The 25,876-nt window shown below is 45.3% G+C and overlaps 1 protein-coding gene across 1 annotated transcript in view; it reads right to left on the bottom strand.

Moving 5' to 3' along the window:
* Window positions 1-25,876, bottom strand: part of METTL24 (methyltransferase like 24) — a 41,252-nt gene that overhangs the window by 1,623 nt on the left and 13,753 nt on the right. The window contains exons 2-4 of the mRNA XM_035322312.1: window positions 21,607-21,705; window positions 18,466-18,605; window positions 13,060-13,288 (exon numbers count right to left, since the gene is read on the bottom strand). Coding sequence (XP_035178203.1) covers window positions 13,060-13,288; window positions 18,466-18,605; window positions 21,607-21,705 — 468 coding nt within the window. The remainder of the gene's footprint in view (window positions 1-13,059; window positions 13,289-18,465; window positions 18,606-21,606; window positions 21,706-25,876) is intronic.

Genomic DNA, 25,876 nt, shown 5'->3' with positions numbered 1-25,876 from the left:
AGAAGTTACCACAGCAGAGTGGAGGCCTCACTGCCAGACGCCACGCACCCAAGAGGATGGCTCCAGTCCCAAGGACCTGACAAGGAGGTGAGAGCTGTACACGAGCAGCACACGAGCGCAAGAGGAGGCTGAAGTGAAATGAATGCTCTAAGCCGCACAGGTCACGAGCCCCCCGCTGCCACGCTGCTGTCTGAAGTTGTTGCAGGCATCAGTACTCGTGCTGAGCAAGGAGAACAAAACCAAAGGAAAATTATGCAAAGACTGTCCAGAGTTTGATGGGCAGCTCCTCCAAACAGTAAGAGATGGCAGGAAAGAAGCCATTAATTTATTTGAAAGGAAAACATTATGATAAAGTACAAAATACAACAAGTGCTTCATTTTGATTTTAGGCCATTATTTAACGTTGCACTTGGATATTCAGAAAACCAATCTCTCGCAGCCCAACACAACTGCAGGCTGGCTTTGCTTTGAGGTGAGTTGGAGGAGGGGAGCTGTGCCTTTTGAAAACAAAGAAAGAGCATTTCATCAGAATTTCACACCTGGTAAAAAGCGATGACCTGCCGTGGTGCACAGATGCTGCCAGGCTGAAGTGCGCTTCTTCCCTAGAGCGGGACAGGGGAAACTCCCGGGGGAGCGTGGTTTTCCTGCAATGTTCCACCTGAGCTGCTGCTTGTGCCCATCTGTTCGCACAAGGGATGTGTTTGAAGTGAAAAGTGAAGACTTTATTTAGAGTCAAGAACAGCAAAAAAAAAAAAAAAGAAAAAAGAAAAAAAAAAAAAGAAAAACCTGCAGAAATGTTGCAAGTCAGCAGGCAGGCCCCGTTACAGCTGATGAAGTGCCATTAGCAAGCTGAGGCAGACCCTGAAGAGCCTGAATTTAAGGGCACAACAACGCAGCTGTAAGCAGAAACATCAAAGTTTCAAGAGGTCACGCTTGCTGTGCTTCTTTGGGGCACTACCAGGGGACAAGAAGGCAAACTGGTCTCATGATAAGGTGCTCTGGTCAAATCCAAAACCAGCCATAGCATGGCTAGATGCTTAGTCTGGATGGGTCCTGTCTATCCAACACGACAGGCTCCTTCCCCACCTTACCCTACCCTAAAATTCAAATTCAACCCTAAATAAGGGTTTGAATTCAACCCTAAGTCAAGGGTTTGTTTCTGTCACTAATGGGGACGATGAAGCAAGGCAACCCACTGCATCGGGAGTCTCAGTCTGCATCAGAACAAACCCAGTGAGCAATAGGCCGGTGGTGGGGCTGGACACAAAACCTAACGCCAACCCCACACAGCAAAAGTTGATGCCAGTAACTGCGTGGGCTTCCCACACAGGAGCTCTCACTTCATGGCAAAGGCCCTTCCAGCCTGCCTGGACCTGCATCGATCCCACCTGGATGCCCAAAAGTCTACGGCCTGTGCTCCCCAATTGCCTGAGGGACAGACAGAGGCTGGCAGGGCTGGCAGTAGAGGGAAGAAGAAACATTGAGGACGAAAGGTGCAGAGGATGAAGAGGCAGGGAGAGCCTGGGGTTCATCTTTTTTGAAGGGTTGTTTTTGTTCCCAATGAAGTAAGGCCTGGACATCACAGGGCTTACACCACCTCTGCCTCACTGCGCTGTGGGGATGATAACACTGCTGCCAGAGGGAAATGGAGGCCAAATGGGATGAAGCATCAGAAGGGGACTGGCTTGGAGGAGAGGACCGAGAGCTGAGGACTCCATCTACAAGATGAGGTTTTTAATCCCTGAACCCTCTGCAGGATGCAAGGGTTGTGTCTGTGAGGCCCTGTGAGACCTCAGTGGGACAAGCTGTAAAACAGCTGAAAAAACTCCATGTTTTCAGAGCAGGACCTGGAGGGGGCGACTTGATTAATGCCCTGGTCACATACACAGCATCAGCAAGCCAGGCTGCTGCGGATCTGCTCATCAAGGCATCACTGTGCCTCCTCCGTGCTGAGGGAGGCAGGGGGCAGTGGAAAATGACCACAGGATTAGGGAATTAAAGCCTGTATTGTGGCACGTCTGCACAGGGAGGGGAGGCGAAGGTTGCACAGCCAGCCTTAGCTCTGAGATTTCCTAGCTCGAAGCTGCGACAAAGAGCCCGTCAGTCTGTCCACACGTGGGGCAGCGAAATAGTTTCATGCAGTGCTCCTCTGGGTTCACGAGCAGGCTGAATGTAAATGATCCTGCTCATGAAACTCAGCTAGGAACTGCTTCATGGTTGAGCTCACCTGTTTCCCTGTATATATTTAAATGGGTTACTTATTTTTCAGACAGCGACTCGCAGCTCTACCTGCAATGCAATTCTGCAGGTGGTTTTGATTCTGCGTGGGTGCAAGTGCCGTAGGACTGTTCAGGAACCACACATTTCAGTCTCGGTGAGATTTCTGCAAGTTTGAAAGGAGAGAAATTATTCAAAACCTCTTTCTAGGGGAGGGACTGGAAAGAAATGTTTCAAGTATTTGCTTTTGTTTTCCCATGATCTGGCTTTCTGGTAACAGCGTGACATTGTTTTTCTCATGGTAATGTTCCCATTCCTCATCTTCCAGGTCTGTTTGTTTTCTCTCCCGTGACACCAGCAGCCTGGGAGCTGCTGGGGCTGATCAGCAGGCACCCTGCACGAGCTGTGCTGTATTTGCAAAATGGATCTGAAAAGCAGCTGCTAACCAACATGTGTGCAGGATAGAGCGAGTTGCCACGCTGACTGCTTAAACACACTGAAACGATCAGAAAGGCAATAGAGCACTGGTGGGGACGTGCTGAATGCACAAACCAGAGGCTCTTTGTGGCTCTGAGAGCTCTGCACTGCTCAGGGACCTGGAGGAAGGTCCCTGCCTGTACCACGAGCACCTGTGACTGCCTTCCAGACCCGTTGTCCACCTCACCGCAGTCTCCATTTCTGTGCCACAGACTGGGTAAAATGAACGCCAAAACAGCTTTGTGTCAGTGTCTGAGTGCCTGACAAGCCTCCTGCTAACACTGAACACAGTTTTGTGAAGATCGGGCTTCTCAGGAGGTATTTATTTACCCTCAGTGATAAGAAATGCACTACCAACAAGAGACGCACTGCCGTCACCAGGGTGCTTTGATTCAAAGTGCCAGGGAAAGGATTACTAAACCAATGCATAAACTCACAGCTCCAGCTCACCCGGGAGCACAGCCGGAGCCAGCTCTGAGGGTAAGTCCCAGGGGCACGCTAGAAAGAGAGCAAAGCCCTACAGTGCCTTAAGGCAAAGGATGGCAGTTGGAAGCTTGCTGGCTTTGAGTACTAACAGACTATGACTGGTTCCTCTTATCTTCCACAAACGCTCTTTCACAGATAAAGAGGCTTGCTTGGCATTTTCCAACAGAAACGAGCTGTCCCCAGATGAGCAGAAATGTCACTGTCAGGAGGAGATTAAGTTAGGCTAGCAGCCTTTAGGGCCGTACTCTCCTCACCTACATTTCCCCCTTTCAGAAAGGGTGGATATCAGACCTCACAGGAATGAGCCCTGTCCCCGCGTGGTGTGAGATCTCACCTGCCAGCCTGGAGAACAAAGCAGCCATCTCCACAGCTGGTGGCTTTGAGGCTGGATGGCTTCCAGGGGCACGTGCCGTGAAGCCCTGATCCCTCGTTTCAAGCTGTTTCCATTCAGCACCCAGCCACAGAGCCCACACAAAAGAACCACGTGCTGACTTGCTAAAGAATACCAAGAAACTACAGACAACAAATCAAGCTAAAGGCCACGGAGACTGTACTGTGGTCCTGGTTAAAGGAAGCCCTTTAGCAGCAAAGGATGTGATCCTGCAAAAAGAAGACTTTCATCTCCATCCCAAACACACGGGAAGATGGCCACGGCTCTTCTCCTGCCCAGAAGTCCCAGAAGGAGACGTGGCTCTGTGAGGATCTCACGTTCCCTTGTCCCCCGGACCTCCCCTATGGGCATCTCCTTCCCCAGGGATGAAGGACACAAGGCAGGGGCCAAGGCAGGCCCCACGAGGGCTGGGATCTTTCTCTCTGAACAACCCAGCACAGCTGAATTAAGGGCCAAGAGAAGCAAAAGCTAGAGGACCGAAACAACATTGTTCTGCTAGCAAAATGCCATCTCACAGTCAGATGACAAATTTCAGGGGCAGGAAGCCTGCTCTATCTGCGCTCTTACGAGCTGTGTGGTTTGTCATGCACACTGTAAGTAATCATTACAGAGCCTGAAACATCAAACTACAACTCGCAAGAGTGATTACAAGACCTTTATTCTCTTTTTCTCTTCCAAATGTAAAAATGTGAGCAATTAGAACTAACTAGGTTATCATAGAAGAAGTAGAAAAATGTGGCTTTTTTAAGGTTTTCTCTGCGCTTTGCTACTCTGAAAAGCCTTGTACCAGTCACACTTGGGGAAAAAAATTAAGGCCCTTCCTCATGCACAACCAAGCATACAAAACAGCTGAGAAAGAATGGGTTTCAATTAGTGGGAGTTAGCACGTGCAGCATGAACACTCATTTCTCCTCTTCAGGGTAATGACTTGTTACTGAGCATGCCTCCCAAAGCAGAGCCCGGAGCTCCGTCTGCCTTGATCGCTCTCGAAGCACTGGGGTTAACGGGGATCTCACCATGGGCTGCCCCGTGGGCACTGTTCAAAGCTCCTGGTGGAGCAGAGCGGATTGAGAGCGAGCAGCCGGGAAGCAATTTAGCCACGTTACCTCCAGCACAAGCTCAGCACGGCGAAACAGCAGCCAGGAAACCAACACGGTGCAGGTCAGGCAGCCGGGGTCCCTCCTTGCTGCGGGAGCCAGCTGGGAGCAGCGAGAGGAGACGTGGAGGTGGCTGCAAAGCAGAGGGGAGCTCCCAAGTGCCCCATCCTTCTGCATCGCAGCCCTAGGGAATTTACCAGCAAAGAGGCACCTGGTTTGCCCCTTTTGCTAAGAGCAATTCTATATTTTCAGCAGATAAAACTAGGAAAAAAAAAAAAAAAAAGGCTGTTTAATATGTATTTTGATAGCATGCAGCTTTGCAGGTAATGAGCAGGTTTTTGAGTGGTGTTTATTTTTTTGAACGTAGCTTCCTTCTTGTCCCATCCGCAGCCTTCCAGCATGATACTCCTCTCTCTTTCCTTGCCTTTTCTTTCAAAATGCACCCAGCCCCTCCTCACCAGCAGGCAGTGGCTTGGATTTTAAGTCCCCTTTCATCCCCTTTTATTCTGAGCTGGGGCTGTGACTGATGACAGATGTAGCCTTACATTAAATTGTGTTCCCAGCTGCCTGGGAATGCCTCTTCCTGCCCCCTGAGACCTGTGGGAGCAGGACCCATCCCTGCATTCCCTGAGCCCCCCATCAGGGAGATGGGGACAGCTGTGGCCGTGGTCTGAGCACTATGGGTACTGAAACCAAGGACAAAATCAGTCACTACTGGTCAGTGGTGTTCAGCTCCTTCAAATGACCTCCCGTCCTTCCTACTCACATTTACAACCCCCTCCATGAAGGTCTGTATGGGCGACTGTCTCGCTCACTACCCAGCAAGACCAAGGCTCCTAAAAAAGTGGACCAGAGAGTAGGATCTACAAACCCTTAGCATGGAGCAAGCCAGCATTGTATTTAGGTGATGCTGAGGCAGAGGACCTTCCTGTCACAAAAACCTTGAGCAACTTGCTCCTCCATCTCTTTAAACAGAGACCAATCTCCAGAACAGGCAATGGGCAGCTCACCGCCAGCTGGGAGCTCAAAGTGATGCCAACTCAGAGGAAACAGGGTGAGGAGCCCCTGTGAGGACATGGGGGCTCTTTAACACTTCCCCCAACAGCAAGCTCCTGGCCTGCACAGAGCATCAGCAGCTGACTAGTGCACATCCCTGCTCAAGAGCACTCTGCCCCGGCTCCCGCGTGCACTCTGCTACGCTTTCTGCTTTGTGCAGCTCTTCCACCGCAGAGGAAAAATCAAAACTGCTACTAATGTCAAAAAGATGTTGGAGCACAGAGCTCTGCTGGGGACTGAACACAGCCTGTGCAGTCTCTAGTAAAGCTGGGGGAAACAGACTCTGAATACCTGATTTTTCTGAGTGGCCTTCCTTACCAACAGCAAAGGCAACAAAGAAAGAAAATGAAAACCTTACCAAATCCTCCTCCCTTTCTAATTTTTAGCAAATAATACTATGCCTTGAGAGTTGTGGGCTTCTTTTCAGAGCAGACCTACCTAATTTCCATTTCAGCAGTGGAACACTTTCATTACAATCCAGGCACCACACCAGCTTTTTTCCTAGGGGAAGCAAAGGCTACAGGTTGTGCCTCACCCAGCCAATGTTAGCATTTAAAAGATCTTCTCTCCGTGCTTGATAATTGCATACAAAACACCACCTGTTCCCCAGAAACACCACTGTTCTTATCGATACCTTGAGGACTGGTGGAGAGAATTTAAAGGAGGTGAAAGGAGATGCAGGAGACGAAGAGACGACCCTGCACAAGAAGGCACATGGCGCATTTCTAGTGCACGATACAGGTGGTGGGAGAGGTGGCGAGCAGTAAATCACTGACCAAAGACCTCCGCTCCCAAAAACATGAGGTGCTCAGGCCCACTCCTGCTCACAGCCAGATTTCACTCCAGTTACGATGGAAACACTGTACACGCAGCAGCAGCCTCAGCTGACTAAGCAAATAAGGAGCAATTTCCGCTTTGACTTCATTATCACTGAAATTGAAAACTGCCCGCAGCCGGGATAGTGTCAGGAGCAGCTTGTGGATTACCCAGGGGAAACCACGACGAAGCTGCAGAAGGCAGAAGCTCCACCTGCAGCTGGAAATGGCTGTGCCAGCTCGATTGCCACTTAGGTTTCAGCAGCAGGACTAAAAATTCACTAACTCCCTGGCACATCCACAAACAGAAGGTCGAGGCACACACAGCAGCTAGCTCTCCAATTGCAGCTCCAGTGTAACTCCAAGGAAATTAGTCCCATTACACTGCCAGTGAATTGGGCCCAGCATGTACAAACATAACCTCAAAGGGACTGAGTGTGTGTGTTACGGGTAATAAGTCTTGCCTGAACTCATAAATCAATTTACAGAGCCCGGGGCAGACGCTTATTGTTGAATAACACGCTCTCCAGCACTCTGAGCCTTTGCTTTAATGGCATGACTTAAAAAAAGATACTGCTTTACATTTTCTAGCTACCTTGACTGAAGTTATTATCTCTGGTGCTCTCCCTTTCAGCACAACCAGCACAGAAATTAGGCGTGTGAGACATCTGCAGAACTTGGGACTTGTAAGACAGCTGCTGAGCACACAGCTGGGTTTGGAGGCATTGCCACAGCTCCCCACATCCTACGGTTCTTCCTCTCTGCAACACCTTGAGGTTGCCGTACACCTTGCCTAATCCCTCTTGCTTTCATCCATATCTTTCTGGTTTCACACTGAAATCTGAGGCTGGAGAAAAAAAAAAAAAAAAAAAGGTGGGCGTGGAATTAAGGCAGAGAATTTTTAAGGATGCACTCACTCCCCGTGGTCTTCTCAGGTCCCCTTCCCGGCCCCAGTGCACCTGCCTGTAGCACTGCTCACCGCCCGCACCGCTCTCAGCACACAGTAGCAAGTCTCCCTTTCTTATCCCCTCTGTTTTTCCTGCATCACTTACACGTGCACACATTATCAGCGTGGCACAGGTCACATCTGGTAGTATTTTCCCACTACTTGCTCAAAACACACCAAAGGCCCCAAAATACACTCACGCTGTGTGTGACACTACGGCAGAGCTGGGCTGTTCACGGCCACGTTAAGCTCTGACTTTCTGCAATTACCATCCTGTAGTGAGCACGGAACTGCAAATCATTTTCTTAATTAAAAATGATTCCGACTATCACATCTGAGAGCTGCTGAAATAATTCCCTGCCAGGAAAAATGAGACAGAAAAGAGAGTTCTCTGGATACCTCAGTAATTTCATCTGACTCTGATGAGAGAGGAAGTGATTCTTGCGGGTCTGAGGAATTTGTTTCTCATTGTGTTCGTCGCTAATGGAACTTTCTCACGCTTCAGCACTTACCCTGCTTTTTGGTGACGTTCTGAAGTGTTATTATTTAAGAAAAAGAGAAGGATAGGATGAGGCAGCTGCCTGACTCAGCTGGACTGTGCCTCTGTGCTACTAGAGCAAACCACTCAAGGTGGGATGCACCTCACCCAGCCTTAGACACGTCAACCCAAACCAGCTGTCCGATTCTGTAATGACCAAAGAGAATAAAAGGAGGAAACTTAGAGGGCAGTATGACAACCCTACCAAAACAAAGGCTGTTCTTCACAAATCCATCTGGGGAGTAAATGGCAGCTGCAGAAAAGGGGCTACTTAAGCCCAAGGTTCTGAAAATAGTGATGCCATCATCAGGTGAAGGGTGTCTTTCTTCCTTCTAGAACTAAGATTCTGGAAAAGCCCCAGATAAGCACCGCACAGCAAAGAAAAAATAAATAAGCCCTTTCAACAGAACTCCAAACATTTACTGAAGGATTTGTGCAACACAGCAACTCAAGAGATCCGGTCTCCTTTGGCCGCTCTGACGCCGGGCCAAATGGAGCAGCATGGGGATGTGAACTCATGCTCCCACCTTGGCAGGCTGAGCGGAGCTGTCCTCCGGCTGCAACAGCAGAGGCCACAAGGACACAGCTCCCTGCAGAAGCTCCTGGGCTTCCGAGCTGCTGGGTCCTCATCCCGAGCTTAGGGCAGGATCAAAAACTCAAAAGACAGCCTGCAGTCCCACAGTGCACAGTGATGAGTAGTTGCATGGATTTGGTTGCTCCAGAAGCTGAAGGTGGGCTTTTCCCAATCCGGAGAGTTATTTTTTTGTTTTGTTAATCCAATCTCCACGCACAACTAACTTGTTAAACATTTTTTTCCTGGGCTTTTATTTTGTGTTTTATTTATGTACTACCAACATCAAGTTGATTTTAAATCAAAAAGGTAAATGGATCTTCTTTAATCTTTGCTCTTCCACACCACTCTTCATAAAGCTAAAAGTGCGGCATGAAATGGAGTCTGCAGTATCTGCTTTAGGAGATGAGGCAAGGGATAGATCACTTGCTGAGGAGGAGATGAGGTTATTAATCAAACTGGCTGCAGGGTGTAGGGCTTTGGGGTAGTGTTGTATTAAGTAACAGGTGAAAGGGAGGAGTCTTTTTTTTTCTCTTAGCCAGGTTGTCAAACAAATGATTCTTCAAGCAGCTGCCAGCGTAAATTAAAGCCTTCTAATCAAAACTGGGACTTAAAGATCTCTTTGCATTTCTTTTAATAATAAACAATGGCACAGTTTGGTCTCTTATGATTTGTTCAAGATGACTTGAGTGGAAGGAGTTGAACGCAGCTCTGCCATCCCCCAGAAGATATGCTATGAGCACTTCCTGATTGAATGAAGATGATACTTTGCATGCTCAGATTCTCCTTTCTAGTTTAATTTGTTTTCCTTATCCCCTGCTGCCTTGTGCCACCAAAGAATGCAAATTCGTAGCCCTTACTGATGGCAGCACATGAGGTTTGACCTGCAGAGCTCGAGAAGAAGGCAAACTACTTCTTTCTGTCAAAGGTTTTAAATTTTGCTTTATAGCGCAATCTTTGGAGTGTAGAATACATGTAGCAGCCTGATTTGAATTTCTGGGTAAAGGTGGTGACTCTTTGTGGAGGGGATAACGTTGGAGTGGGAGGGTGGAGTTTGCATTTCAGCACAGTCTTTTCTTTCCTGTCTTCCTGCATACTGAAGTCTGGGCTCCATGGAACGTAGCAACCTTCTGAGGATGCCACCAATACTAGCTACAAAGCAAATCTCTGCCGGGACTTAGGTGAACATTTTTTTTAGCCAGCTGAATTGCCCCCGTCATAATGATTGCAATCCAGGCTGAAGAACTCCTTGCAAGGCCATGGAACTGGTTGTGACAAATCTGGATTTGATGAAATTCAACAAGGACAACACCAAGTCCTGCAGCTGGGGAGGAAGAACAGACACACTACAACGAGAGGGGCTGGGTATCTGCCTGGCTGGCTGGAGAGCAGCTCTGGAGAAAGGCCCTGGGGGTTCACGGTACAAAGAAGGTCAACAGCATCCTGGGATGCATTAGCAGGAGCACGACCCATTGACCAAGGGACGCGATTATCTCCTTGTATTCAGCACTTGTGATAGTACATCTAGATACTGCGTCCAGTTTTGGATCCCCAGATATAAGGAAAAACCTTTTTTTCCATGACGAGGACCACCAAGCAGGACAGCAGATGGCCCGGAGAAGCTGCGTAGTCTTCACTTTGGAGAAAACTCGGTGTTTTTCAAGATTGGAGTGGAAAAAGCTTTGAACAACCTGGTCTGACTTCATAGCTGGCCTTGCATTGAGCTGGGGATTGAACTACAGCACTCCCAAAATCTCTTCTGACTTCAATTATCCAGAGATCCTATATGAATGAAGTTCCCCATCCAGCTATCAATGATCCATGGGGAACACCAGTACCTTAGCACCCTCACCCCAGCAGTCTGTGAGAGAAAATGAAAAAGCTAGCTTTCACAAAGCTGAACCGTGACGAAATAAGAAGGAAAATCTTAAGCATTCAGTGTCTTTCTCCCTTTTCTACACTATTCATCAGCAGTGCACTGGAGAGTACCCATACTCAGAAAAAAAAAAAAGGAAAAAAAAATATGAGAAAGATCGAATCTTACATCTTTATCCCCTCCGGTGGCTGATAAAATACTGAAGATACAGGTATATGAAGATACTGCAAATATTGATATATCTCAGAAGATATACCAGCAATTTTTCGGTCTAGATCTGTGTGCCAGGAAACACAACTCTCACAACATCCTTTGGAGATTATTCCAGCACTTAAAAGATTTCTCTCTCTCATAGTTCCCCAAAATAGTCTGACTGCATGTCTCCTTTTTCAGTCTCATCCTATTATAGAATTAGATGTTTCCTCTACCTCCAGGCTATTTACACTCCTCAGAGAACAGAGGACTGTTATGTCACGCAGCCTTTTAGAAAGACCAAGTTCATTTAATGCTTCCTCAAATCCACTCTAACAGCAAAAGAACTGTTTGTGTTTCTTGTCGTAACAACAGAATGGGTCTCCACTTCTGTGGGAGGGCTCCCAGTACCGACTACAGAATAGCAGGTGTGCTCTCATTCGAGCCAGAGAGAGAAATAAGCCCGTCAAGTTCTTTGATGTCTTTGCACACAAACCCCCCAGATTGCATGGTTTCCTTTCAAGACTGCAGTGGTAAGATCTACAGGAGGCCTTGTCTGTCCCCGCTTCAACAGCCTGATCCAAAGTCCCTGACGTCAGTGGAAATATTCTCATTCACTTGGAGGGTCTTGGATCGAGTCCCAAATCTTTAAGAACAAAAGCAAGGAGAAAATGAGGCATTAACTTCAAATGATGTTGCTCGGAATTCCTCCCTTGAAGTGGGAAAAGAGCAGCTTTGAGGGTAAGGCGTCAGGATTTTTAAAATTAAATAGAATGGGACCAAGAGCATGTTTCAAATTTCTAACTGAAAAAGTGCTTTGGAAAATATGGAAACTGTTTTGAATTAACTTATTTATTCAGTCAAGGGAACATTCCACTTGCATTCACCGGAAAAACGAAAATGTGAGTGTCACAGCAGTTACTTTGATGTCCTTCTCATAAACTGGAGCTTACCAGTGTCTTACTGCAACACACAACTCTTCAGGTTGCCTTCCAAGCAGGAAAAAACTAAGTAGAACAATGTAAGTAGAATAGTTTTTTTTTTTTTTTTTTTTTTTTTTCAGGTATTTCCCAAATAGGAAGTTTCAGAGGACTGCAAAGTATGTAATGGCTGTACACTGACTGGCTACGCTCCTCTAATTCTCAGCAGGTCTCACGAGTGCTCCACACCATTCCATGACAACCAACTGACTGTTCCCAGCAGGTCTCGTGTGTCACAACATTCGTGTGCCTTTTTCTGGATCAGGTCATTAATCATTTGCTCTGTGAGTAATTCATCTAAAATCAAAACAATCGATGTGAGGCACACGTCAAAGGAAAGCCATCTCTGTCTCTCCCCAGATGTTTCACTAATGCACAACCTAGGACGATTACAGTATGACTAAGAAGCTGGAAAAAGATGCTTTTTCTGCTCTTCTCTTCAAAATGGTTCAATCAGGAGAGCTGAACCAAAAGAAAATGCTAAAGAAAAGCAAGAAATTAACTGAAAAGGACATCTTGAGTTTTATAATAACAAACCGAACAAATGTTGCACTGCTTGCTTGCTTTGTAAATCCTACAGAAAAGCTCCTCCTTAGCTCAGGCTGTCTATTTCTTAAAAAAAAAAAAAAAAAAAAAAAAAAAGGAAACCAAGACATGCAGAACTAGCTGCAGGCAATGACGTATATTAGCATTTCAATTCATGCTAGTACATCCTCTGAGGGAAAATCTCTCTTGAAAGCAACCTAATCCTGTGTGTCAGGAACTTCCTCAAATGTCTTTTGGCAACAGTTAGTTGAGAATTGAAGATTTCTGATGTATTTACAGTTCCTTAAAAAAGGAAATGTTAAAAAACCAGAGCACTGCCAATTTCAAAACAGGATGTTTTTGTTGACGAAGACTGTGGTTAGGACTAGTAACCCTGAAAATGTAAACAACCCATCCGTTACCTCTTCTCTTCTAATTGTTGATGCAAATATTTCTGTCTTTGTAAACTGTGCTGCTGGAGTAGTTTAGGACTCTTACCCAAGCAAGCAATGACCAGAACTTCCACAGGGCTGAAAACACAAATGCCCAGTGTCACCAGCTAGCTGAAGGGAAAAAGAAGGGAGAAGGAGGAAAACATCTGGCTTCTGATTTAAAATCAAAGTGGCTGTTATCAGCGCACAGGAAAAGTGAGATAGAAGAGACACCCTTACAAGGAATGCCTTCCACATGTTTCTGAAGAAAAAAATGTTGTCAGGAGATAACCTTGGAAAGTGCCCAAGCTCCTGAGACAGCAAGAATTACAGAATCACAGAATGGTTGCAGTTGGAAGGGATCTCTGGGGGTCATCTGGTCCAACCCCCCTGCTCTACAAGTTCTGCAGCCTTCCCAACACTTAACCTTGCAGTCAGAAACCTGCCACCCAGGTCCTTACCTTCTGATGTCCAAAATCATTCAGTATCGTGCCCAGCTTCTTCGTGTTGCTGTGAAGTCTATGAGCAGCAATGGCGGGATTGGGATCCCTCCAGTCAACAGAGAGGCGATGGTACCAGAGGTGCCGACCCTCCTGGATGTGCGCTGACCTGATGCTGGGGTCGAAGCGATGCACCTCGCAGCCGCTGTTAGCCATGCTGATCTCAAACTGGTTGTCATCGTTGCCCAACCTACGAAAGAAACAAGATGCAAATATTAATGCTGCAAAAAGACCTACGGGTGAGGAGAATACCCTGGGGACTGTGGCATGTAAGGAGTGAAAATCCAACCTGTTAGTTTCTGAAGCAAAGCGGAGGAGCTGTCATGCTGCTTCTTGGCATTTTATCCACCGTGCTGCGTACAACCTAACCCTAATTCTGATGAGATAACCAGAAATAAGGCTGAAGGACAATCATGCCCACTGAAGATTTGGAAGAAGTACTTAGATAAAGAAAATTTAGAGGAACAGATGCAGAAGAACAAAAATCTTTAAAATGCATACAACACTGTTTTGTAAGAATCAGGCATATTTCCTACCATGTCTACACAACGATGACCCGCAAGGGCCATCAATGGGGATAAGATGCAGAAAACAAATTGCTCTCCTAATCTGTGTACAGGAAGACACAGGTTAAAATGCAAATTTAAAAACACCTCCTTCCCAACAGCAGCAGTGTTTTTACACCTAGGGAAAGATTGATGCTAATTTGAAAAAGACCCCAAAGAAGGACAAACAGCCCCATTGTACAGAAAACAGTGCCATCACAGTCCTTGTCTCTGTGAAGAGAAGATGTGCTTTACGAGGCTGGGCCACACTCCCACCTCCTATAGCCAACTGATTCAGACAGGATACAACAAAACTAAAAACTCTGGTATTTTCCATTGCAATCACATATCTGGACCTCAGGCCTTTCCTGCTGTGTAAAATATGATGTCCTCTTCACCTCTTCCCCTCCAAGCTTGTTCCAAGTGTGGTTCGAATCATAAACTAAACCTGAAACTTAATCAAAATCATGCTGTTGGATACACACATGTAGCACTGGGAAGGGAATCAAGGTTTTTTAATTCAGCACTTCAACCAGTTGCACAAATTGAAAATACCCACTCCGTACTAACAGGATGGCCTTTATCTACCACAGACAAACCGTAGTAGGGCAGCACTCTTAGAGGTACCGACAGAGCACCTGCTACATGGCAACACAATTATGCTTAAGCATATTTAAAATGGTGTGAGTCTGAACTAATTCTGGCTATTTGCATCAACGTGTAAAATGTAAATTTTACATCATGCTAAACTGGGATAAAACATTAAGGCAGCACTAAACATTTTACATAGATGACATACTGGTAAACTACAGTGAATCCAACTCCTGATACAAAGTTTGGAAGAGCATATATTTGGGGAGTTACCAATATGGTATCACACCTGCCAAGCCCAAGGTAACAGTGCCCTGCCATAAGGTCCTCCACTGAACCATCTTCCCCTTCAGGAGTCCTGGGTGAGTAGAAGGATACAGGGATTGCAAGAACAGCCCAGCATGCTTTTAAGAGCGATTGTATTTCACACGACTCCAGCCCATCGAGATGTGTAGGACGGAAAGAGGGCAGTTTTCTTTCACTACATTCAGTAGACACCAGGAAAAAAAGTTCAGAAGTTAACCAAGTGAATCGGCGTGTTTGTTTGCATATGGCATTCTACAGAAGGGGCGCAGATGAACAAAGACCAGCGTAATCCCTTTGGAATGGGAAGCTGGCTGAAAACGAACAAAATACAAATTGTCTGGGACAAATGCAGCATTAGAGCAATGAGCCTACCAGCGACCCATGGACACATGCATCCGTGACACACTTCTAACAGTTCCAGCTGGTGCAATCCAGATGCTTTGGATGTAGCCAGGCTTCAGGCTGCCTTCAAGCAGATTGTTACTCGTACGTGGACTGCAAAGGGAGGCTTGCAGTGGTGCAAAACAGAACAAAAAATAGTTGAGGGTGAAGAAGGGGCTGGTGTATTTTCTGACAGCTCAAATTTATGCCTGAAGAGAGATCTAATCAATCACAAGTATTTACAAGACAAAATAAGGTTGCTATCGAACTGCAAACTGGTTTGAAAAATGCCAGGCTCACATGTGATCATGCCAAATGAGAATGCAGCACAAGAGAAGTAAACAAACGAGATTTCTCAAGAAAGGTTTTATGTTACTTAAAAAGGATTTAAAAAAGAAGAAAAAAGGCAACCTTAAGAAGTATGTTGAGGTCACAGAAAAATAGCAAGGCCATCAGGAGAGACCAGCTGCTGCCTCCAGTAACAGCAAAATAAAAAATGCTAGGAACACCAACCTATTTATCCCGCAGAGGAGAAGACAAAGCTTGGCTGCAGACACGGGGGTTGCACGTGGTCCCCTGCAGCAAGGGTAAAGGTGAGCCTTAAAAGCAGCAGCAAACACATCCTGCAGATGGGCCGAGTGCAAGAGGAGCAGAAACACTCGCTGGCTCCACTGCCAGCTCTCATGGACAACTGCAGCTGCTCCAGCATGGGGTGCTCCAGCTTCCAAAGGGGCCACAGGTCAGAGGTGTAAAAGAACGTATATTAAGGTCCAGCTCTCCCTTTCTGGCCTCTTTTTCTTCCCCCCTCTTTTCTTTCTCAAAAGCAGATAGCCATTTCCTGCATCTCAGGAAAAAAAAAAGGGAGCATCTCCTGCCTGGATCCTAAAGCTCCTACAATTTAAGATCCTCCTAAAATCGGCTTTTACATGGTGTTGTTGCAGTGGGACTCTTCAAACCTCAACTGTTAAGTTTCTGAAATCCTATTAATTTATATTATCCCAGCTTGAGTGCCTGCCTGTTGTGTTTGTAACAGACTTAGCTTAATCTAAGCAGATTTAGCACTAATAACTACAGCTCACTAATGCACACTGCAATTACACATCACACTGGGAAATCCTACCCCCAAGCACAAACATTGCTGCCTCCCAGTAGTGGAAGTCACTAATGCTCATCTAAAAAGACCTCCAGACATTTCAGACAGTGCTTACTCCCATTCAAAAGCAACCTCTTCTATAGCATTCATGAGTGCAAAGTCTAAGCAGCATGCTTTCTTCAATTTTTAATGATTTATGGATTTAATTCAAGATTCCCAGTAACACTCACACTGAACTTTCACATTTGTCCTCCATCCATCCCCTCCGTGGAGAATGTTCTTTGTTGAAAGCAGATGCTTCCCATTTGCTCTTTATGAAGTGTATGAGATAAAGAAAAAATGTTTAAAGGGGATTTTTGTCTTACTTGGAACAAAATTATTTTTCTGCCTGTCTTAAACTAAAGGAAGCGAGTCTGACAGAAAAATCATGCAGCAACCAGCTCTGAAAGCAGCGGAAGGAATCTGAAGGATTAAAAACTGCTCCTCCTTAACCTCAAATATTTCTCTTTTATATTTTAGCTGTTTCGTTAGAGGCATCACGGCTGGGTATTTACTGCACATGTGTATCTGATGATTGATGGAAGAGCCAACATCAGTTTCAATCTCTGCTAAGCCCTACTGTCCTGTCACTACAGAAAATCTGGCATTCAGGCTCCCTGCACCGTATCAAAAGCAGCACCACACAAAGCACCAGAGTACATGCACTAGTTGAGATTTGTTCAAAACCATCTGCAAGTTACCTTCGTGCTGCTCACCTTTGTGCCCAATCTGTTTCCCAGCACAGACAAAATCAACTCTGTAGTGTGTCTACTTGCTCATTCAAAAAACAATTCATTCAAAATATTGAAAATACCAAAAGGCAAGAGGCACATTAATAACAGAGCCCGGGTCTAATATTAAAGATCACGTAACTTGAAGGTTAAGGTCTATATTAGTTCCACTGAGCTACAGGTACTTTGCCAAGACACCTAAAGTCAGCAGCCATGTTATCCTCGACTTCCTCTATAATCAAGTGAAGGCTGCAGCTACCTCCAGAAGGTTACTCAGTTTACCTGGTTTTCCACCCAAACGTGCCCATCTCTCCCTGCAGACAACCCGAGGCAATGAGCCAGTACTGCAGCTGAGCAGGTACAGACTGTACCTCCGTGTGGGATAACACAGCATCTCTCCTAACTTCCACGGGAAAGTGAAAAACTGAGTAAAAACCTTCATGTAAACCTACAGCTTGCATTAAAACGAAGTAAGCATCATTTGAAAAGGGTTCTAAAAAAACATGAGCAAGTAAGAGCAGTGCTCAGGAGGAGTTTGCTCTCTGTAGGTATGATTCATCCCTGAAGGGCTCAGTATTGTAGTTCTGCCACAGCAATATTCAACAGCATAGCTGAACAAGACCCGAGAGCTCCTCGCTCTCTGAGGAGCTTGTTCTTTACAGCTCAGTACAAAACTGATCCACATAAAAGCCCACACAAATTAATAGAAAGCACTCCCTGTGAAAGCAGCGTACCCTGGATCCACTTTATTTTAATTGCTGGTGTTAACTGCCATGTGCTCATCACTGAGAAATGCCACCCAGACGCAGTGCCTTGCCATGGACCATTTCTGAACCCGCAGCAGCAAAATCACAGAAACAGCCTGTGCTGCTTCAAGGGAGATGAAGCCCTCCAACACAACCCCAACCTAAAGCTGGCTCACGGGACCCCAAAGTTGCAATGGGCAGCAGTCACCTGTGTGAAATGAGGTCCAGATGCACCCTCCTGATGCAACTGCACACTTAGGGACAATGTAAAGGGCCAGTGGCTTGACAAATTCTGAAGACTGAATTCCCTCGTCCTCGCAAGAGGCAGAGGCATTATCAGCAGGGAAACAGGCTGCAGTTGTGGTTTTGCTACCTGCAAAACCACTTGTACTGTCGAGAGCGAAGACTTCAATCTCAAGTGTTGTAAGCATCATACACACTACAAATGTTTTAAAATAAGGCCACAATCACCTTCATTACCATCACTTCGGCACGCATCACCCCTGAAGTGCTCAGCAACCACGTTCTCGTATGGAAATGTACAATTTCATCCCAGGGGTAGTTAATGAAGTTTTAGAAGTAATGCTGCTGAAGTACCTGGCAATTATGCAAGTCACTTCTGCTCAGGAAGACACTGCACTGCTCCCCAGTTTATCTCACTAATTTCCATCTTCCTGTGCTGGAACTACCACTCATGGCTCACCGTGAGGCAATTTATTTTCATACTGACAGAAAAGTGAAGGAAAATGAAGACCCTCCTGCAGAAAGGTTTCTCCCTAAAAAACAAGTTTGCACATCAGCACACACTAAACACACCTGAACGAAGCCAGAATTTTAAAAGACAGCTTTGTTGCAGTCTGTGCTGCATTTAGAAGGCTCTTTGATGCTCGAATGCACCACGGAAAAATCTGCTGTCTTTTAAATGGAGCACTTACCCAAGGGAATAGAGACGGCACTGCTTGCTTCTGATCCGATGAATGAGGCCAAACCTCTCATCAAGGCAGACTGGCCAGGGCTTCTTTGGGGTTTTGGAGTTCCCTCCTAGGCTGCTCAGGTTCATGTGTTCACACGAAATCTGTTGAAATCAAAGCATGGTTTATTTTAAGACATAACTTTAAATTTGTTTTTAATTTGCCTTCTGGGAAAAGAGTGGAAAGAAGTTGCATTTAAATCTGCTTGTCAATCTGATCTGCAGCTATGGAAATTGGATCACTTTTTTCCTTGTTTGTCTGTTCTGCTTGGTGAAATTTACGGCTTATGTAATCCCCCAGAGAGCAACACAGTTTAAAAAGCAAATAATTAAACATTAATATTATACCCTGAAATCAATTTTCCTGAGAACATGTTATTGCAGCATTAAAATGCTTATTATTTTTTCTTCCTTTCAAACCTTGGGGTAGGTTCCGCATCCTGAACCATGCTCAAATCATGTCCCAGTTCAATGTTTTAATCACAAATTGCAGTGTCACCGCAATGTATGCTCTACGCTACACCTGTAGTGTCCTGGATCTCCCTGAGATTTAATCGTGACCTTACAATACCCCCTACTCAATAACAAAGGGATTTAAGCAAGTGTTTAACTAAACAGAGGAATCATAGCACGTGTCTGTGCTCTGCTGGTTTATATTTTGAGAGCCTCACGTCAGGATAAAAGCATTGCAGAAGGAGAAGGGATACGGACACTGCAGGAGCCCTGCTGAGCCATCACAATGAGAAGTTGTTCTCTGAACCCAGTACCAAATGTGGCTGCAGGGATGGGAGCTGGCACTGCCAGACAGTCAAAAAAAAAAAAAAAAAAAGGTGGAAAGATGACAACAGAGACAAAATCAGAGGTGAGAATGACAACTGGAATACAGCCTTTGCTGTGGTAGGCACTCTCCAGCATGTTCCTCAAAATAAGTAAATAAACCTCTAATTTTTAAAATTGTTTAAGCTTTGAAAAGATCATTATGCAGAGCATTGCATCCACAGAGCTGCAAGCTGCTTCACCACCTCCCTACTCCTGCTTAGCTCCTAATTCTCATGGAAAATTCATAAAAGCTAATACAGCATCTCTTTATGCCGCTCTCGGGATTTACTAAGTTTTAAGTGCTGATTTGCACTGCACCCCACTACCCATTTCCCCATCAGTCACTTAACAGTCAAGGAATAAATGGCATTGTGATAACAAGCACTAATTTTAAGCTACAGAAGAATAATGTGCTCTCTACAGAAAAATAAAAGATTCTGCAATGCTGCCACTTAATAGACTCACGGTATTATGAGCAATTCCAACCCTCAGAATTTGGAGCAATTTAGCTACCAATAGCTCTTGCTATTAAAATAAAACCCCAAATCAAAACACCTGAGCCCTACCTTTAGCACCATCACCCGTCTGTTTACAGACACTGCTATGCTGAGCTCGCGTCCTGCTCTGGGCTTCCACTCACTGCTGTCTCACAAATAACAGCACGTGTAAGGTGGTTCTTCTGGTCGCCAGACACTGGCAAGAAAAAAGCTTTCTCTGGCCATACCCTGACCCACTGACATGGCATCTCCTGCCTCCAGCAGTGTGAGCTGCTCCCCGCTATGGCAGGGAGCTGAACTCCAGAAGAGCAAGTAGCTGACACTTGCTCAGCCAGCAAAGATAACGAGAGTCCATGCTCATCTGCATAAGCAGGATCCCATTTCCAGAAGTGCTCCTACTAGGCACGGTGTAACCCCATCAGCTCTTAATCTCGTAACAGCTGCCAGGTCAGAAACTAAATTTTCTCTTTTTTTTTTTTTTTTTTGTTTTCACCTAGGCTTGTCCCCAGGGTCAGTTACTCTGGGATCAAAACTTCTTGATAAGTGTGTCAGAAGCGATAAACTCTCTGCTAATGGATGTCCTTGTAGGTTTTGACGCAACTAGCGGAGTTTAGCAGCATCTGCCATTGTTTATTAAGTCAATGAGATGAGGGATGTTCTCAGCTTAGCATGTTGCCTCAGCCTAAACTTGTGCACTGTAAACCAAGCAGCTCTACACACATCCCTTGCTGTGTTGTCTTGCCTCCTGCCCTCTCAGTGCCAGCATCAGGGCAGGCAGACACTGTCTTCGAGTTTCTGAGCATTTAGCCAGGGGTACCATGAGCGGGAGGATTACTGACTGCTCTGTTGCCCTCCCGGCTACCAAACTGTAGGCACAGCAGCATATTTGCAGATGTGCTTCAGGTGAGTCCTCTGTTTCAGCCCTGAAAGCACCGCACTGACAAAAAACTTCTTATGTGAATGACACTTTTTGCTGCTTTTCAGCATAAGCAAATGGTGCAGTTAAATCTGCAGTCAAGGGCCAATTCCTGATAGACGTGGGTACCTAAAGCACCCACCCCACCAGAACTGTACCTTTTCTGTTCTTTATTACAGGAAATACATGCATAAATGCTGTTGTGCAGAAGTGGTGTCTCTGTGAGGACCCCACAGCCCAATTTCCACACAGGCTGAGCCCTGGAACTATCTGTCAGTGCACGCTGGATTTGGAGATGTCACCTTTGAAAAAACAAAAAAAAATACTATTTTTCCAGGTCATCATCCCCTTTTTTGCCCTCAGGTAATCAGAGTTCTCTCGGCACTATCTGGAAAATTCATCCAAGGTAGGAGGGACTGATGCACTGCTCTCATTTTGCTGTGAACCTCAAATGCATCCTTTTTTAATGAATGGGACTAGGGTTATTGCATTATTATTGAGAAGTGAAGTGGCTAAGCACACAGCCCTCTCACTACAGACTGCTCAGTATTTTTCTGTCCGAGAAAGAGTGAGGAAGAGATAGCAGCTGGGAGAGGAACCACTGCTGGGGTTTCAGCCCTTTTGTACTTCTGTTAGGACACAAATAGGTCTGGAAATAAAAAGCAAGGATATAATGCATGCTTCTACCCTGCATTTTGACATTTATGTTCATGTTGACCATCACTGCAACGCTGAGCAGCTTTAGAAACAAAGCATATATCCAAAAGCAATTGCAAGAACAGTTTGGTGTGAGATTAATTCCTTATCTGAGAGGGCACAGACTGCCTGACAAGGCAGAACCATTTTCTGAATGGAGGCTGAAATGAAAACCTACCTGAGAAGTGCTAATGTACTTCAGGAACCTCAAGGCCTCAAAGTTCAGGGAAGGAGTTGGACTTGCCCATGGCTGCAGATCAATGTGCCACCTTACGGTCTGCAAAGAAAAATGAAATAAAATAAAACAAACCACTTAAAGGAACAGCATTCATTTCTCAGCACAAGCATAAAGTGCAAGGGGTAATAAATTGAGATTTCCTTTCAAACAGAAAGAGTTTCCTAGGGGCTTGTCTGCACATGAAAGTTATTTCAGAACAAAGTAGGGTTTGAGCTACAGTGAAAGAGCATCTAAGTATGATTTATCATGATCAACTTCAAAAGCAGATGCAGCTACTTCAGAAAAGAGGGTTCTTTATCCAGAATACAAGTGTCAACACAGTTATTCTGGGACACCCAGGTAAGCCTCGGCTTATATAAATGCAGGAAGAAAAACAAACTCTGAATATCTAAACCCTCTAGCAGGACATCTGAAGACAGCGAAATCATTTTTACCTCTATTGCATCTTCTAACACATCTCTCTGCTCCAGCGTCCACTAAAAGAAGGATTTGTACTGCAAACACTAATCACCAAAGGAAACTTCTGCAAACAATCTCTTTCCTTTTTTTAAATCTATAAGATTTTAATCTCAGTAGAAAAGATAGCTTCCTGCATTCTTTGAGAAAAGCCCCCTTCGCCCCCACGCTTGCCTGACAAGATACACCAGAATCCTTTGTTTTCCCAGAAAAATGCCAGTGTGCCTCCCCTTGGCCCTACAAATCCTCATTTTCATAACCACAGGGAACTAGCTGCAGTGGATGCTCTCTGTACTCTCCGTGAGGCCCATCAGCTTTGAACCTTGGGGACCCCATCGCTTTTTCAAACAGCACTTCCCATGCAGACAAAGTGGGACAGGAAAGGTCTTCCAGGCGTGTGCTCACATAGCAACAGGGCTCTGCGCTCCCATCTGCGGTACCTTCCCCAAATTCTGCCTGCTTTTGTCATGATAGGAAATTTAGACGTGTTATCTCTTGCCCTCAAGTAGATATAAATACAAGCACAGTGTTAAGTTGAACTGAATTAAGATTGATTCCTCATGACTCTTCATCCTCAGGTGTGAGAATTCACTGCTGTGGCTGGGTAAGTAGTTTCAAGCTTCCCTTTAATCAGTTGTGATTAACTGGGCTTCCATAATGAGTGTTTTCTTTTTCCATAAATTAATTTCAACATTCAATAAACTACAAACCAAGCCACCTGGACGTGGTCCTGGGCAAGCAGCTCTGGGTGTCCCTGCTTGAGCAGGGGTTGGAGCAGACGGCCTCCAGGGGTCCCTGCCCACCTCAGCCATCCTGTGATGCTGTGAAAAAAAAAAAACATTTGGAATTCCTACAGGACCTTATTGCCAAAGAAGCCCTGGAAAACATACAGGATGTAACAATCAACAGGCCTGGATGGAGTCAGATGATGGAGGTGAGCAGCTCAGCCCCAAGGCCTGGGCTGGTGGGGAGGCAGCAGCCAGCCCTGCTGGGGACCACCAGCCTGCGTGGTGACAGCAGGACCCCTCTGACCCCGGGGAGAAAATGAGAGGGCAAAACCAGAAAACAGAGGTGATGAAAGAGGACCGTCAGACCAGACAGAGCTTGCCTTGAGCTGATATTATGAACTGGTATTTTTTCAGCCAAAGTAAACAGGCTGGAGTGAATGGGAACCAGGAGGTCTGTATGAGGTTTATTGTTCCTTTAGGGTTTGCTTTTTGTTATTTTTTGTTTGTTTGTTTCTGTAAAGAGATGCTGAAAAAGACATTCGATATTTTTCAGAAATAGACAGAAGTAGCATCTCCCACCCTGAAGCTTGCTGTCTGCAGTAGCAGGGGACCGCTATATCCTGCGCAGCACAAGGCTGAACACCAGCCAGCCAAAAAGCTCTGCAGCAGCATGTACCCCAGCACGGCGGCTTCAGACAGCAGCCTGCAAGCAGCTAACACAGCAGGAGGATAGGTGCACACTCGGGAGGGAAAAGTGTGTAATCTTTCAGAATGAGTCACAGTTCACACGGCTGAACAATGCTTGCAATGGCAGGAATGCCGTTGTTTCAACGGGCTTGAAAGCTGAAATGAAAATGAAGACTGACAATCATTTTCAAGCAGAAGAAACCCCAGACACCTAAACATCTGTGCCCATTTGTTCTGCAAACTATTTGTATGAGAAGGATCTCATTAAGTAGTGGAATTACAGGGCAGCCATTGTGGGGACAGGGAAGAAAGAAAAAAAGAAGAAAAAAAAAACACACAACTATAATTAATCACATGAATGAGGCTCTTTTTCAGAAGAGTGGGTATCAAAGAGCTACCACAGTTTACTCTCAGCTCCTTAAAGTTTTAAAGATGACAAACTGTCTTCCCACTGATAGGTCTCCAAAATTTAACAATAAACACACAAAAAGGAGGTTAAAAACATGGTGGCTTAATAAGTCAGATTCTCTAAAAAGAAAAGAAAGAGATCAACCTTTTCTACAGCCCTTTACATCTAAGAGCACCACACAAATGCTACTTTTGTGACAGAGCTCGGGATTCACGGCAATGCTTTTGAATAGCTTCTCAAACGTCACCTTTGGTCCCTGGTCCCTTCCAACGAAGAAGCCCACTTCCACTCGCTAATGAACACATTTGAGGGGTCTGCTCTGACACCTGCTGAACACCCACACTGGGCAGATCAGTAGTTACAATACAATGAGATCCACAAACGATGAACAGGGATGAAAACAGAGTACGGCTCTTCCATCAGGTTGCCTGCGGGGGGTAACCCGCTGATGTCGGTGACGCAGTGCGGGTATGTTCAGGATGGACAAAAAGCCCTCCTGAAGCATTCCCTTTGCCCATCGGCAGACTTTGTTTACAGTTTTCCAGATATTTTTCAGCCTGCTCCATAGAATTCATACCCATGGAAGCCTTCTCAAATGAAATCTGCAAATAACGTGTACCCAGTCCCTGCAAACCAGCTGCCTTGGGAAAATTAGGTTTATTCCTGATAAATGTATGCTCCTTATTTCCTAGAAGTTCTTTCTCTATAGATTTTGTGACTGTTTCCTCAAAGCAGACCCGGCAGAGGCATCATGATGTGGCTTTCCTTGCTTGTAGACAGCAGCTGTGAGCAGGTCCCTGTGGCCGCCGCACACACCGTGCATTCATTCATCCAGGAGGACCCAGAACACCAATTCAGATTTTCTGCATCTCTGTCCACTGCTGTCACCACCAGCAGGCTACCTCCTGATCGTCAGGACTCATCCAACAAGGCACCATGACACCTGAACACGAGGAAATCCTGATTCTTCAGCAGTCCCGGAATTATAATGGATATCAAGAAAATGCTGCCCAGAGTGATGCCTAGGTTTTCAAGAGATTAGATAACCAGAGAGCACAGAAAAACTTAAGTTAATGCCATTGCTTTCTTATGAAAACTAGAATCCATTTGAAGGTCTGACTTTTTTTCCACATATTTCACACATATGGACTGATGTTTCCTCCAGATCAATCTGGCAGAAATCTGTAGTGACTTTTCCCCACAGACCATTTATTTCTAGTTTTTTTCCTCACCAGCCATCTGCGATAATCATCTGATAATCCCTTAATAATCCATGGCATACATATGGCATCATTTGTCATAAAAAAATCTGAAATTATAATAAAAAGTTTAAATAAGCATGTGTGAAAGGCTCACGATCTATCAGGTGTAAAATTGTAGGTTTGCAGAATTTCTGGCTTTTCTAGGATTAGCTTGGGCACAAAAGTGTAAATCATGAAGTTTTTCCCAGATCAACTGTAAAGTTTCAGTCCAGTAATTCAAACAGCTCAACACTTCGCTTCCCTTCTGCTTAAATTTGAAAGGGAATTAGTCAAGAAGTTTTCCTTGTTTCCATCTTTTTAACTCAGCAACTGATTTTTCCCTCATTTAAGTTTTCTTCTTATTTGGCAGCCTATTAAAATAACAGCCATGTTTATAGACAAAAATGTTGGAATCCCATTGCCCTGCCATGAAGTCTGTGGCTTCCAGTGATGAAACAAAATACTTGTCAATGCACACACTGGTGTCTTAAACCAGGGGAAAATATAAAATCCTCTGGTTAAACTGTGCAACAGTATTTTTTTATATTTGAGGCAGAAACAAATATGAGTGGAAAGTGCTTGTGGCAATAAACTCCATCAATAACCGTAAATATTTGCTAGCCATAGAAACAAATGACATACACATCTTCAGCTTCAGCTGTTCTGGCTTTACCCTGCACATCCTTTTG

The sequence above is a fragment of the Oxyura jamaicensis genome, chromosome 3 (genome assembly GCF_011077185.1).
Source record: "Oxyura jamaicensis isolate SHBP4307 breed ruddy duck chromosome 3, BPBGC_Ojam_1.0, whole genome shotgun sequence".
Classification (NCBI taxonomy): domain Eukaryota; kingdom Metazoa; phylum Chordata; class Aves; order Anseriformes; family Anatidae; genus Oxyura; species Oxyura jamaicensis.
The sequence above is the reverse complement of the archived record's forward strand: the minus strand, read 5'-3'. Positions and strand labels throughout refer to the sequence as shown.